The sequence below is a fragment of the Mastomys coucha genome, unplaced genomic scaffold, assembly GCF_008632895.1.
Source record: "Mastomys coucha isolate ucsf_1 unplaced genomic scaffold, UCSF_Mcou_1 pScaffold21, whole genome shotgun sequence".
Lineage (NCBI taxonomy): Eukaryota > Metazoa > Chordata > Mammalia > Rodentia > Muridae > Mastomys > Mastomys coucha.
Window position 1 is genome coordinate 114,698,868 of NW_022196904.1, and position 15,181 is coordinate 114,714,048.

At 45.2% G+C, this 15,181-nt stretch overlaps 1 protein-coding gene across 1 annotated transcript in view; it reads right to left on the reverse strand.

Annotated features, from left to right (window-relative positions):
* Gtf3c1 (general transcription factor IIIC subunit 1) overlaps positions 1–15,181 on the reverse strand; it is a 66,605-nt gene that overhangs the window by 46,308 nt on the left and 5,116 nt on the right. The window contains exons 3-6 of the mRNA XM_031388222.1: positions 11,700–11,876; positions 11,312–11,455; positions 8,274–8,370; positions 5,108–5,231 (exon numbers count right to left, since the gene is read on the reverse strand). Of these exons, the coding sequence (XP_031244082.1) occupies positions 5,108–5,231; positions 8,274–8,370; positions 11,312–11,455; positions 11,700–11,876 (542 nt within the window). The remainder of the gene's footprint in view (positions 1–5,107; positions 5,232–8,273; positions 8,371–11,311; positions 11,456–11,699; positions 11,877–15,181) is intronic.

Genomic DNA, 15,181 nt, shown 5'->3' on the forward strand with positions numbered 1-15,181 from the left:
TCTGTATGGCAGGTAAGTAACACTGTTTATTTTGCAGGCACGATGTTTGGAGCTATGGTGAATATGGCCAGTGGCTTGATGGGAGGCCTGCAGGAATGAATCTGCAGATGCTGAGGCCCTTGTGGCTTTCCTCGGCACAGAGTCAGGCCCACACACTTCCCTTTCCTCATGAGTCCCACTCAGTCTCTCAACAGTGGTAGCACAAGGGACTGAGAGACTAATCACTGCAGACACCATCACACGCTCTTTCTCAAATCCTTCCCCCAGCACTAGCCCTCCTGATGATCTGAGAAATGAACCGTGCTCCCCATTTTCTTGGCAGTACAATGAAGAAAAAGAATAAAGAGGTTAAGAGGATTAGAGAGAAACTTAAATGGTGCCAAGCATTTTACCTGGATGTTTGACAATAGCAGTATTGCCTTGCCTACCTGTTTTTAAAGTCTAGCAGAAGCCCATAGACAGGTCTGTTTTACACACAGGAAACAAGAGCACTGGTAACAACAGCCAGCAATCAGCTGGCTACACCCTAGGAAGGGACAAAGGGAAATCCTACTAGTCCCTCCATCCACACTTGCCAGCCACTAGTCACACTCCAGTGTGCTGTCTGCCACCACCACTGCTAACCCCAAAGGTGGGACATTCATGCCCATTCTTGCTGATAGCTGCTACCTCTGGAAAAGAGACAGTGGCTTCTCCAGGAGATACCACCCTTGTCCCTGTGCAAGTGACTCCATCCAGTCCAGGTATTTACAGCGTGATAAAGCTCAACCCTTACCTGACTTTCCCCTTTAACAGTTTCTGCCATATTAAAATGTTCTTGCTTCTTTTATATATATATTAATTATTGGCAGTAATTACTTTTTATTCTCATAGCTAGTGTTCTTTAATCACTTTACTCTTACTAAACTGCTTATTTTTAACTGTTTCATTATCTTCAAAACACAAAGTTCTATGCTTTTGAAATCTGGGACAACTCTGACCCTTTGTTTTTTATGTGTTTGTTTGCCTTTGATCCTGTTTTGTTTTGGTCTTTATTCTTTTCCATTTTCCTTGGCTTTGACTCTCTTTTAGGTCTGTATATTTAATTTATTGCACTTCTGTTATTCTTTATATGGCTCATTTCTCCCCTAGGTTGTATATCTTAATCCTACTATAATTTTTTGAATGTCCCCCTCTTAATGGCCATAATTTTACTCAGTTGTACCCTATAATATTTCTTAGATTAGTTTTTATTTATTGTAAGTTTAACAGCTTGACTGACATTTCACATATTATATATCCATCCTTTCAGTGGGTACAAGTCACAGCCTATGTATTTAATACCAGTTTGACTGTTATCACCTCCAATCCTCTACCCTTTTTGTCCCCTAAAGATTAACAATCTTATTCCAGATTTTCCCACTGACTTTCCTACAGGTGGAGTAACATGACAAAGCCATTCTTTCTTCACTTATCTTGAGCAAAAACCACCTGAGCCACACACAGGGGCTTCCTGTGTGCTGTTGATCTGCATATATGACCTGCATGTGCTCTGTCTATCACTGTCTGATTTCTGTGCAGCAGGGTTTGAAAACAGAAGTGTGAGTTCTACATTATCCTTTTCCCTCAGGACTGTTTAGCTTTCTGGGCTCCTTGCACTTAGTTATAGATTTTAGAATCAACTCCCACAAGTCTGGAATCAGACATGGACTGTGTTGAATCAGATCAATCTGGGAAGTCTTAGCCTAACATTAGCATACTTGATCTATTTTCATTTACACAGATCTTAAATTTCACCAGTGTTTTATAATTTTCATAGTAACTGATCTGCACATATTTTGTTAAATTTGTTCCAAGTTACTGCAAATAGAATTGATTTCTCGGCTCAATGTTTAGATTCCTCATTTTAAGTGTAGAAACCTAGGAATGGGGACACATATCCAAGTTAGTTTCTGCAGAATTGTATTTCTTAAGAGTCACAAGGACAGGGACTCAGCCCCGATCCTCCAGAACTGGATGTGAGGTGACCGCCTCAGTCAGCAGCTAGCCCACTTGGAAGTGCCCCACCAAGGGCTTCCCACTGGGACCCTGTTAGGAAGGGCAGCCAAATGTACTTCTCCTGCCTGCTTTTTATCAGTACAACTGATAAACACATGGTGGCTAGTACATTCTCAAGGAAATAACTAGAATTTGTAAATCACAACAGTTCAGGGCAACTGCTTTCATTACAAACTTGTTTTGCTTTTGGCAAATAGATATGGCAAATCCAAACTCTGTTTAAGGGGTTCAAAAACAATATATACCCAGGAACACCTGTAAATTTACATGAAGTAAAAGATCATCTTTATTTTTCTAAGCCTTTCTATTCCATAATGCTTTGGAAAAAATGTTTTATATTAATTTTTTTTTCTCAAACAGAACCGATAAAGCTCAAGGCATAAACCCCTGAAAACTGTATTCAGCTCTGTCTCCTTCACAAGAAAAGCAACTGAAATGGAACTTGATTAAATTACATGTACCAAGCACTCACCTGGCTCTAAGCTGATTCTGCCCAGGCACTAGGGACACAAAACATGCAAAGGGTGTGACCAGCTCCTCCCAGAGCTCAGAACTCAGCACAGATCACTCAGAAAAGCCAAAGAGCCAGGGCCACCAAACAGAGGGAGGGGCTGGCTAGGAGCCCAGGTTGTAACCCAAGAAGCAGAGATGGAAGACTGTAAGTACAGGGACTATCATGGCTAAGGACAACCTCTAGCAGTCAAGATAGGCTTGGTGTGCACATGACAGTCTACCCAGTCTAACTATCCTTACCTATCAACTGGGGTGCCACCTCTTTGTCACTAACTGTATTCTGAGTCACGCTGGCCATTTGGGAAGTCCACGTCCTCCCAGGCTAGGCTTATGGAGATTCCCTGTGGACAGATGAAACACCAGGGGGAAACAAGACTGCATGTTCTGTAGCAGCAGGCAGGTGTCATTGGTAAGAGGCGAGTGGGGAGGTGGGCTCCACCTGCCAGTCAATTGTCATGAAGGAAACATACTACTATATTCTCTTTGCACATAAGACTTCCCAGGTTTAAAAACAAACAAACAAACAAACCTGTTTTAAATTCCAGAAAAGCATTCAATGAAAACAAACACTGCAGACTAAATAAAACATACATCTAGCCAGGTGTGGTGATACTTGCCTTTAATTCCAATACTTCTAGATCCTGATGAGTTCTAGGTCAGCAGGGGCTATACAGTAAAACTGTCTAAAACAAATTTTAAAAAGCCCCTTTAGATCTATCCTACCTGCTTGCTGTGAGCCTCTGGCTCTACTCAGATCCCACCATTCCACGCGAGCACCACAGCACCTTAGAAGGTAGGTGCCCCAGTAAGACAACCGAGGGAAGCTGAGATTGAGGTTAAGTAATTTCCTGAAGGCAGTCCCACCAGGAAGTCATAAGCTAGGACTGCCTGACTTCAAAAGCCTATTTAGGTATCTGTTAGTGTTAAGTGGTTATTTTGAGTTTGTGGCCTGGAAGAAAACTCTGGCCATAGTGGCCTGCACAGCAATACAGATTCTTCCTTAGTGTCTCCTCACGGAAAGGTCTGTTACTTTTTAACACCTAACTTCCAAAAGCCCAGAATACTAAAATGTACCTCTGTCCTCCTGAGCCATCCCATCCTTCATCTGTCTTATCTTGTCAGGGTTCCCCTTTACCAATACTGGAGAAAGCACTATACTAGACATGACAGTTCCTTTTGTTTCTCTCTCTGTCCTGTTCTGTGCTATGGTTTGGAAGTGTCCCCAAAGGCCACTGTTAAAAGTTGAGGTCCAGTGGAATGAGACTGGGTACCAGTGGCACAGCAGTACCTCTTTCAGGAATCATAGGACTCCACCCACCCCACCCCTTGCCCTTTCTAGTTGCAACTTGGCATTCTACTTTCTTGAGACCTTCCTGTGCACTTTTTCCTACTCTCTCCCATTCCACTGAACTGCTAAGAACTGTTTCCTTCCTTTGTCTTCACAGCTTCTTGCTCTGCTTTCATGAACATTCACTCCTTTCTGAGAACCAAGTTTTTGTCTACTTTTCAATGGTTTCTGTTCCCTGGATTCTATTAGGCTTCATTTGCCTCAACAAGCTGCCTGGAGGTCAATGTTTCAGAAGGAGGTGAGAAGGGAAAAGCTGCATCATCCTGGTCCCAGTGAAGGGTGAGCTGTCAGATGTACTCCAGCATACTCAGCTTCTTACCTGGGCTCTGGGGGACCTGAACTCAGATCTTATGCTTGTTCAGCAAACACTTTGCCCACTAAGCCATCTCCCAACTCTATTAGCATCTTTGAGCTTTCTTATAAGTCAGATGTTGATGCTAAGATCAACCTTGTAGGGCTACAGAAGGCTACGAGATGCATAGCAGTCATGTGTGCTGCACACACAGCAGCAATATCATAGTTATAAAGGAAGTTAAAAACCTCTCTCAATCAATGATCTTTTACTGTGACAGTGTAATGATTTCTCCTGCATTTGTGGCAAAAGCACAGCACAGCGGCAGATAGTACATAATGATCGATAATCAACTATTGTGTTATACTGGTTTACAGAGCATCATGATAATTTTAGAACATACTCCTCCTACTTGAAGAAAATGTTTACTATTGTAAGCAGTATGTCTGTATATCCAGCCAATCGTGTACACTTTGTGCTATCTTTTGATTACACCAAGAAGCCACACTGAGTGTGTGACCCTCGCTATCTCTGTGTGAGTTCATGCTGTGCTGTTCATCTCTGAAACATACTCTTATGGTTGTGTGACATGACTGTATGCAAACAGGGCTTGGGAAATAGCTCAGTGGTAGAGCTCTTACCCCAGAAAGCACAACGCTCTAGGTTCAGTGCCCAGTACCAAAAAAGGAAGGAATGAAGGCACAAAGAAGAGACTGGTGCCAGAGAGAAGACTGCTGGAGCATACCCTTGCAGAGGTGTTCAATAGAATGCTGGGCACACTTCTTGGATCCTTTTTAGATGGAAGGCACTGAGCAGTAAGGAACTGAATAGACTGTAATCTTCACATTCCAAGGCAGAATGTGACCAGAGAAAATGACAACAGGGAGAGCCAGTTGGCCACAAGGCTCTGCTCTTACCTTTCTTGGTCTTACAGGGACCACACTCAGGGTGAATCTCCTGCAAGGGAAGGGACACCACCTTGGCCAGCCCAGCATTCAGCATGTACTGGTACAGACGCTTGAACGTCCTTTCACACAGGCCCTGCAAAACACAAGTCCCCAGGTACTGCTAAGTCAAGGCACTGGGGAATCCTGGCATTGCAGAAACACCAGTGTTCAGGATGACAATTACCAACTGACAGTAACTGAAGAAATGTCACAGGCACTAATGAGACTGCCAAGCTGCACTCAGGGAGCTGAACAAAGTCTGGAGCAGTATAGAAACTACCCTGCTGTGAATACAAGAGGAGAAAGATATGTGCCGAAGAGACCCTGGAACAGCAGACAGGGTAGGGTGAGACTGGTGGGGGCAGAGCTAAGAGGAGACTGACCACAAGACTTTCTCATACTGCTTTTAAAATCCAAGTGTGTGCATGAATCATTAACAGAGTCCTCCCAGAGGCAGAGGAGAAAAAAAAATAAAGTTACCTAAGGAATCAGAGAGACGGCTCAGTAGGTAAAGGTACTTGACACTAAGCTAGAGGACTTGAGTTCCATCCCAGGACCCACATAATAAATGAGAGAACTGGCCAGGCAGTGGTGGTGTACGCCTTTAATCCCAGCACTTGGGAGGCAGAGGCAAATGGATTTCTGAGTTTGAGGCCAGCCTGAGTTTGAGGTCTACAGAGTGAGTTCCTGGACAGCCAGGGTTACACAGAGAAACCCTGTCTCAAAAAAAAAAAAAAAAAAAGAGAGAGAGAGAATCAACTTCAGCAAGCTGTCATTTGACACAGCTTCTCAGGCACCAGCCAGGGAGAAGTGATCAAACACCTCTGTAGGTGGCAGAGCATGTGGTCCTCAGGGTGCTGTAGGTCTACATTCCCTGGCAGACCCTTGAACAGCACAGGGAAGGTCAACTGCTGTCTGTCACATGTATGTTGCTGCTGACAACAAAGTTTTAAAATCTACACTGCACAAAATGTCCTATTCCCAGCCAATCTACTACTAGTCTTTGTTGCCACCTGGCTGTATAACCCATGGGCAAGCAAAGTATGAACTTGTGAAGAGAAGGTGCTTATTATTCAGTGCTGCTCTGAGTCTTGGGGACTGCTTGGCACACTGGGGCAGAGACAGCAAATGCCTATGAGCCTCAGCACACATCTGCAGCTCACTCAAAGGAGCCAGCACTTTCACTGCTGGGCTACAGAACATATGGTTATCCAAGAAATCCAGATGAATCATCCCATCTGGCTCCTTCTAACAGGAAGGTTTGTACGCGGTGCCTTTTGTTAATTTAGCTGAGCCTGTCAGCTAGAAAGGGCCTTTGGAAACCCATCCATCAAGTCCTACCCCGAGCATATGGTGTTGAGCTCTGGACTATCCAGTATGAGGGTAGATGATGTGGTCTTGCCTTCAGGAGATCTGCACATTCTGTCCAGCAGAGAGAACAGCAGGAGCCCCGACAAGACTAGCACCCACTTCAACTACAGGCTAGTGTAGTTGGCTCTCCTTGGAATCTACTGCCAGCTGCAGACTAGACATCTCTAGAGAACACCCAGAAAGCCTTTGTGCTCCATAAATCTCAGGCTTGGTTCACAGAATGCCCCTCCTCACCCACACTCTGCCCTTGGCTCACAGAACACACAGCAGCCCAGCATGAGTCTCAGAAAACCAGCCTTCTCACCCCAGTCTGCTGTCACAGTCCAGTCTACCTGAGGGTCAGCCACTCAAATTTAAAGCCTGAGTTGTATCTTCAGACCTTTTGTCAGTCCTCTTATATCCAGCCGGGTCACCACTCAGCACTGTGTCATTTTCAGAATACATCTCAAATTCAAGGTGCAGTGGTGGCCTGCAGGCCAGGATCCAGCCTATGCCCTCCTTCTCTTAGTGCCTCATGTCACCACTGTTTCTTCCTGGGCTTCTCCACGAAGCTACTGATATAGGTACTACCCAAGGCTTCCAGATTCCAGTCTAAGCCAGGCCATTAAGACCCCCCTCATCTTCTGTCACCTTCACCCACCACTACACACAATCACTGCTGGCTTCTAAGAGCCCTATCTCTTCTGTGAATTGCTGTCAGGCTTAAGTGGTCTAGGGCCACATCTCCCACTGTTCATTCATCCACTAGCTCTCCCGATGACAGGACCCTGTGACAGGACCACCTGCCATCTTCACCCATTCTGCCATTTTGATCCAGCTCTAACTGAAAACACTCCCTGAGCAAAGGCATTGATTCTGCCAGTATCTGGGAGGTAATAGGAAGTCGAGGGACTTGATGGGGCTGGTCACTTCCAGCTGGTTGCCATCATGAGCACTGGTGGGGCCAGGCCTGCCTAAACTCTCATACTTAATTTCTATCTGAAATCTCAAGGTGAAAAAAGCAAAACACCAGGCCAGTTTACTGCCCCTCTGAGATAGGAACACGATGATTCTTATGACAAGATAGGCCTTCCTGTACACAATGAAATCAAAGACTAGCACAGCACAGGTGACTCTTACTAACTGTCTTGATAGGTGTGATCAGAAACCTTCAGGGACTAACTACTGCCCAAATTTTGATGTGCAGCTTCCAGCTCCATTGTTTAGCTTCCAGGGTGGTCTTTTCTCCATGTCTAACACTGGCTCTTGGCTAACATTCCACTGAGAACTATCTCTGGCAGCCAGGCAGCAGGGTCACCATGACCTTGCTTCCTCTCACACTCATTCCCTCACAGCTGCTACTCCTGAGCGTGAGATGGAGCAGGTCAGTAATTGCTTTTTCCTCCCTGTTACTTCAGCATAAAACCACTGGGAGTAAAATTACAAGTTTCATGATGAAAGAAAATCTAAATGTCAAATTTTTTATCATCCCCCATGAACTCTGACAGTGGGTCTGAGAGCAAACCCCAGAGGGAATGATGTTAGTCAAGGGTAAGAATTCCAATGCAAAACAGCACTTTCTCCCTGTGAAGAAGAAAAGCTCAGTGGTAAACTGCTTACTAGGCATGAGGTTTTAATGTTCGATTCCATTCTTAGCCCTACAAAAATAAGAAAGGAAAAGGCCATTTGCTGGGCTCTGGATCGGGCTCAAGTCTTCAGTGCACCCCTTTCTAAGCTCTCTATGCAGCTTGCAGTTGTCTACCCAGGCCTTGCCTCAAGGACTTACCAGTTCTTCCCTCAGCTTGCCCAGAGTCTCAATCTGGTTGCTCCTTGTGCTCAGCATCATAGACAGCTTCTCCATGAGGATGTCATACTTGCTCCTCCTGCAAGAAACACCAGCCAGTCACCTGCTAGAGTCTAGCACTGAAGACCACCTGATCTTTAGAGATGACAATTCACGTCCAAAGTTTTGACTCTAGGGCAGACACATCAATGCAACAATCTCTAACCTCCTCACCTTTTGATAGCACTTTAAAGGTTAGGGGACTCTCAAGTTCATGGTCAAGGGTGACACTTGACCAAGAGTGGCGTGATATAATGATGAAGGCTTTCTTTTTTTTTTGGGGGGGGGGTTCGAGACAGGGTTTCTCTGTGTAGCCTTGGCTGTCCTGGAACTCACTCTGTAAACCAGGCTGGCCTTGAACTCAGAAATCCACCTGCCTCTGCCTCCCAAGCACTGGGATTAAAGGCGTGCGCCACCACCGCCCAGCCAATGAAAGCTTTCCAAAGCCCAGGTCCAAGACTCAAAGCTTTTGTATGTCTGCTGCACTCCCTTCACTCCACCAAGCCCTCTCCTAGTTCTACTTTTGGCTTCCCTGATGTGACTGACCCGATGTCCACTTCCTTTGTAGCATGAAGCTGGTATATCATGATAAATGTTTCGAGATAATGGCTTCCAAGGAAGCTGGTGTTCATGCAGTCTGTGTCTGTGGAACGGTGTGTGGCAGCTTGGCTTGACTCCTTGTCCCAGAGGAAGAGAAAACACATGCATGGTACCCCCAGTGCGGACAAGAACAAAGAAGAGATGGGTACTCTACTTGGCTCTGGCACATGGGAAGCACTGTCATGACCACTTTACACAGAGGAAATAACAGTTTAGAGGTGCAGGCACTCTGCCCAAAAAAGAGGCAAAGGCCAAACAGTGATGCTGAAATGCCCCAGTCCTCTCTCCTACCACTCAAATGCCACCCTATGTATTCTTTCCAACCCTTCTACTATCCAGACTCCTGGTAAGTCGAAGGCCTCGGCTTGAGTGGGTCTTTGTTGTTGCTTTGGTTTTTGAGACAGTCTCACTCTATATCCCAAGTTGGCATCAAATTCAGGATCTTCATGCCTTAGCCTTCCAAGTACTGGGATAACAGGTATGTGCCACTGTGCTAGGCCAGTCACAGTTTGGCAATATACTTACTTCACTAATAGATAGTATGAGCCATTAAAATGTAAAACTTGTAAAACATGATTCTCTCCAAAACACAGGCTGAGATGGTAGAGTTGGCAGGGTGCTGGAGATGGATTAGGACTTGTGACATACATTCTGATAGTGTACAAGTGTGGAGGCACGCAGAATGACAGATGTCTGATAGGAAGATAGACATGAATTTTACTGGATGCCCAGTCTATAGTCTGCACCCAGTATTCACCTTGTGTTAAGTCATGTGAGTGTTAAAAACTGAAGTTATACTTACTCTGGAGTGCACGCTTGCCTCTCTCTTCAAGGGTGCATCTAGTTAAGGAGGGAAGAGCAGGATTCTGACAATCAGCTAGAGGAGATTCAGTTATGGTCCAAGGATGTGTCTGTTTACCTGTTTTCCAAATGCCTCTTGGTACTGCCCACCTCTACCACAGAGTACTGGTGACCAAACCTAAGTGTTTGAAGCTTATGCAGCTTAGGGAGGCTTTTCCAGGTCCTGTACCTGCTTGGCCATTACCCATCCTGGCTTTCACTTTTCCTATAAAGACTAGGCAGGCAGCACAGCCCTTTCCCCTGAGCTCTTTCCAGGTTAATTACTCACTCCAACTGTAAGAAGAGTGAGGAAAAAACTGTTTGCTCACTCCCAGATTCTCTGGTCCTTAGAAGGGAATGTGTGCGGGGGTTTGGATAGGTGACCCTTATAGACCCATATGTTAGAGAGTGGCAAAAGAAGGTATGCCTTGTTGGAATACGTGTGGCCTGGTTGTTGGAGGTGTGTCATGGTGGAGGTGGCTTTCAGATCTCATATATCCTCAAGTCTGGCCAGTAAGTCTCCTTCTGCTGCCTGCAGATTAAGATTTACTACTCATGGCCGGGCGGTGGTGGCGCACACTTTTAATCCCAGCACTTGGGAGGCAGAGGCAGGCGGATTTCTGAGTTTGAGGCCAGCCTGGTCTACAGAGTGAGTTCCAGGACAGCCAGGGCTACACAGAGAAACCCTGTCTCGAAAAACCAAACAAAAAAAAAAAACAAAAAAAAAAAAACCCAACAGGGTGGAAATAAAATGTTTTCGGCAGTGGTGGCTCATGCCTTTAATCGCAGCATTAGCAGATTAAGATTTACTACTCTTGGCCAGGCGGTGGTGGTACACACCTTTAATCTCAGCACTTGGGAGGCAGAGGCAGGTGGATTTCTGAGTTCAAGGCCAGCCTGGTCTACAGAGTGAGTTCCAGGACAGAGAAACCCTGTCCCGGAAAAAAACAAAAACCAACCAAACAAACCAACAAAGATTTACTACTCTTGGCTCCTTCTCCAGGACAATGTCTGCCTGCATACTGTTGTTTTCCTGCCATGATAATAATAAACTAAACCTTTGAACTGTAAGCCAGCCCCCCCAAAATATTTTCCTTTATCAGAGTTGTTGTGGTCATGGTGCCTCTTCACAGCAATAGAAACCCTAAGACAATGTGTTTGTTCTCACCAGTACTCTATACCAGTGGGACTAAGATATCCAGCTAAAATGGCACCTTTCCATATTTTGACCATTTGTTAGAACCTCATTGTGTGACCATATAGGATAATTATTAGGCTGTATGATTGAAATCCATTCAATCTGAGACTGACAAAATTCAACAACTTTGCCACTGTATCCAATCAAATTAGGTTTACTTCAAATTTTTCCCACTCTTCAACAAAATGTTAATAGTTTCTATTGCTGGGTAGTATTTTTCCTTCCTTTTTGTATAACTGTTAGGCTTTCTAAATGAGCAAGATATATTCATCAGGTATTCAACAAATATAAAATACCTTTAGTTACAACAGAAAGGTAATTAAGTATTTTCTACCAGCCGCACCTGTCCACATGAAACCGGTTAAGGAGTAGGAGGATGGAGTGTTGCTGGGCTCCAGTAGGTAATCGGATCACATGTGACTGCATTGTAATGAGCCCATTCTTGTTCAAAATTTTCCTGTGATAATGAAGCTTTCCAGCATCAACCCTGCAGGAGAAGAGAGTGGTTACTTATTTTTTTACTGGTAGCTTTATCCTTACAATGTAGTTTCTCACTTGCACATGAATATAAGACATACACACTGCTTAGCCTGCTAGCTTTAAGAGAAAAGTCACAAGAGGCAATGGCCTGGAACAAAAAGCCAAGCCTCCAGGCAGACACAGTAGCAGGCCCTTGCACTTAGTGTAGCACAATGGCACAATTAGAGTGGAGACACTAGCCTAGCTCTTACTTGAAAGCCGTCGTGTGAAGGTCTCGCTGCAGCTCCCCTTGCCACCTGGATCGACCTAACCGCTCCAAAATGCAGTAGGAGAAATCAGGAAGCTTCAGATCAGGATCCCCCTCTAGGCCTATCAAGGCCCGGTATCGCATGTCCTGGGAAGCCACAATGATGAGCTTCTTACCCCACCTGCAAGTCACAATCGCATGCAGAATCAGTGCAACTGTAAGGAAACCAAAGCACAAGAAACCAGGGCGTTTTGTCATTTCTGCTTCTTCTGAGACACTCACAGAACCCCAGTTCTGCTTCACAAGTTCAGAGTCAGAACTGCTGTGAGCTGACAGACAAGGCCATGCTTACTCCTGGCTCAACACATACTACATTCATATTCCTTACCATCATAGAACTGACTATGCACATCTTTCAGTAGTCTGCCTTTTATCTACAGGGGCCTCCATCTTCGCGCAGCTCCACAGTCACTGCTTGGCTGTGGTTCTCAGGACCTTTAGATAATTCCTGATTTTAGAGTCAGATCACAGTTCAGAACTGTGTCAGAACTGTTAGGCCTTCCAGAAGACGCTAATCCTACCCCACCCATGCCCAGACTCTTCAGAGCACTTAGTACTCTCGGCAACAGCCTTTGCAACACTGTCTCTCTCCTTCAGTACTGCCACCGAGGCAGGTTGTGACCTTGTTCACCTGGTGTGAGCACAGCAGACAAACTAGGACAGAAGTTGGTATCAGGAAGACAGCATTGTTTGATGGACCTGACCATGAGCCCGCTATGCCTTGGACTGTTTTGAGGGAAAAGGTGGAGGATTTTAGAGCTGTGGGCAGAAGGGCCATTGAGTGCTCTGAGTTTAATGAGCTGTTGTGGGAACCTTGAAGACAATGCTAATAGCAATCCAGCCAACAAAGGCCTGGCTTGTGAAATTTCATAGGGAAGGCAAGATTGTTGAGGCCATTCATATGATATTTTGGATTAGGAGACTGTGGAAGTAAAACCTTTGGTTTACCAGGACAACAGATGCTGGTTAACTGGTGCTGAGAATAAGCTATGATTTTAAGTAAGAGACCAACATCACTCTTTTGGGGAGTTCTTTTCAGAGCAGACACACAGAAGCAGCAGTCCAGAGGGAGTCAAGGCTGCATCCCAAGCTGGAAGCTGACTTCAATATCTAAGAATCTTCCACATGGTATTGGTTTAAAAGACATGAAGGGGTCATGGAGAGCAGCTCAGGCTTTGCATTGTGTGGCAGAGCTAGAGGCTCCTTAAAAAGAGGCCCAGAGAGGCCACTGGTGAAGTTGTAGCCTCAGCTGCACTGGAATGCCGAAGACTTAGCGGTCACAGACTTAAGCTGGCACACATGACACACTCAGAATCTCTGAAAAGGAGGGGACCATTGGTGAAGGTACAGTCTCAAGTAGAGTACTTTAGGGACTAGAGAAACAACTCGATGGTTAAAAGCTCTTGCTGCTCTCACAGAAGACCTGAGTTTTAAGTTCCCAGCATCCACCTTAAACTTCAGAGCATCTGATGTCCTCTTTTGGTCTTCACCAATACCAGCTTTGTATATATGCATGTGTGTGTGTGTGTGTGTGTGTGTGTATAGGTATGATGTATGTATGTATGTGCACACACACTTTAAGTTATATTTTTAAGAGTATGATTCTCTGTGCTGGGGTGTCTGGGTCCATAGTATGTGCAATGTTTAATTTTTAATTTCAAGTGTCAATTTGACAGGGTTAGTAGTTAGAACATTACTGAAGCATACCTTTAAGCCTGTCTGTAAGAGTTTTTTCTAGGGTATTAACTAAGTGGAGAAGACTTGCCCTGAACACTGTGGGCTGTACCATCCCTGAGGCATCCTGAATAAAAGGAAATAAGGAGAGCGCCAGCTGAGCACCAGCATCCATCTGTCTCATGATTGGTCAAGATGTGCACAGCCTCATACTCCTGCAATGCATTCCTGAACATGAGGCACCAACTGTACCCTCTCAAACCATGAGCCAAAATAAATTCTTCCTAAGTTGTTTCCTACCAGGTCCTCTATCACAGCGGTGACAAAGGCAGCTAACACACTGTGTATCATCACACTATGGCTAAACCTCATGGTGTCTTGCCTACAACTGTGTACTAAGCTGCTTTGTTCATACTCTGGCCCAGCCTCAGGGAGACCTAGCCCCTACTCACTGGTTGGCTCCAAGTGACTAAGCTGGGGGACTGTCCTCTTCCAGATGAAAGTGACACCGAGGATTTATAGAAGCATGGCTTCATCCCTCTCCTCTGAAGCCACTTTGGCTCCTTTCTGTTCTGCTGTTTCCTAACATCTGGTCCTGAGGTCTCAGCTGCCCAAGTACTCTCTGCTTAGTCACAGTTTTCTGTGCTCCTGCATCCACCAGGATTTCTCCAAACAAACAATAGGAAAGAGGTTGTCTTTGTAACATGTGTGGTATAGCATCTGTCAAGTCTATACAGTCCATCCTAAAAGACTTAGACCTAAGCCTTTTCCTGCTGAAAACAGGCTCATTAAGAGACACTACAAGAGGCCAGCTGGGTAAAGGACTGCAAACACAGGAACAAGCTGGCTTCTTATTCAATCTTGTTCCTTGTGTCAATTCCTACCCTTTATTATCATCAGGCCAGCAGTTGTGTTAAGGACTGACTGCCATGCCGCCCTGGATGCTCCCAATTTCATCTGCATTAAGACTGCCTAGCCTCTGGTCCCATGACTCCTACTACTGTACATCATTTTGTGACTGGGACCATCATTTTGGTGATCAGATGCTGAGCAGAGTTTATGGTGCCAGGACAAATAGATAAAAAAAAAAAAAAAATAATCTACTTTTAAAAAGCTCAGAATGGAAAAGCCAAAAACGGAACAACCAAATCAGGGGATCTAACTCCAGACAGAATAGCTCTGGGCAGAAAGCTTTGGCCAAAGTGTCTGTGGTCAGCAGTGGAAGCATACCACAGTCTCAGAAACCTCTGGAGCCAGCAGGGAGGTAGGTGGGAAGAAGAGGGGTAAGAAAGCAGGCTTTGCCCATTAACAGGGCAGGCTTGCTCTGGAAGACCAGGGGTGGCATGGCTGGAGTGTGATACATGCCAGCAACCAGACAACTAAGAGAGGCTCACAAGGTCAGCATAGCCAGAAACTCCCAATTTGATGGCTCAACTTCTAATCCAAGTAGGATAGCCTAACAGGGGAAAAGTAAAACTACATGCACTAACTTTGCCAAGCACCTGTGTGACCCGAGAAGTTCAGTGTGGAGCAAAAAGAAGAGATTCTACCAGTGGGAAGCTGATGGTCTCCTGGCAAGGGAAGAATGCTGTCAATGAACATGTGAAGTGACTTTGGCACAATTCAATGGCCTTGCTGCAAATGGTCAAATTTTGGAGACCCAAATGCCCTTAACTATTCACTGTGTCACGCTTTTCTCACCAGACCACAGTAAATTGATGGTGCCTGGGCAGCCAAGACACTTAAATAGGG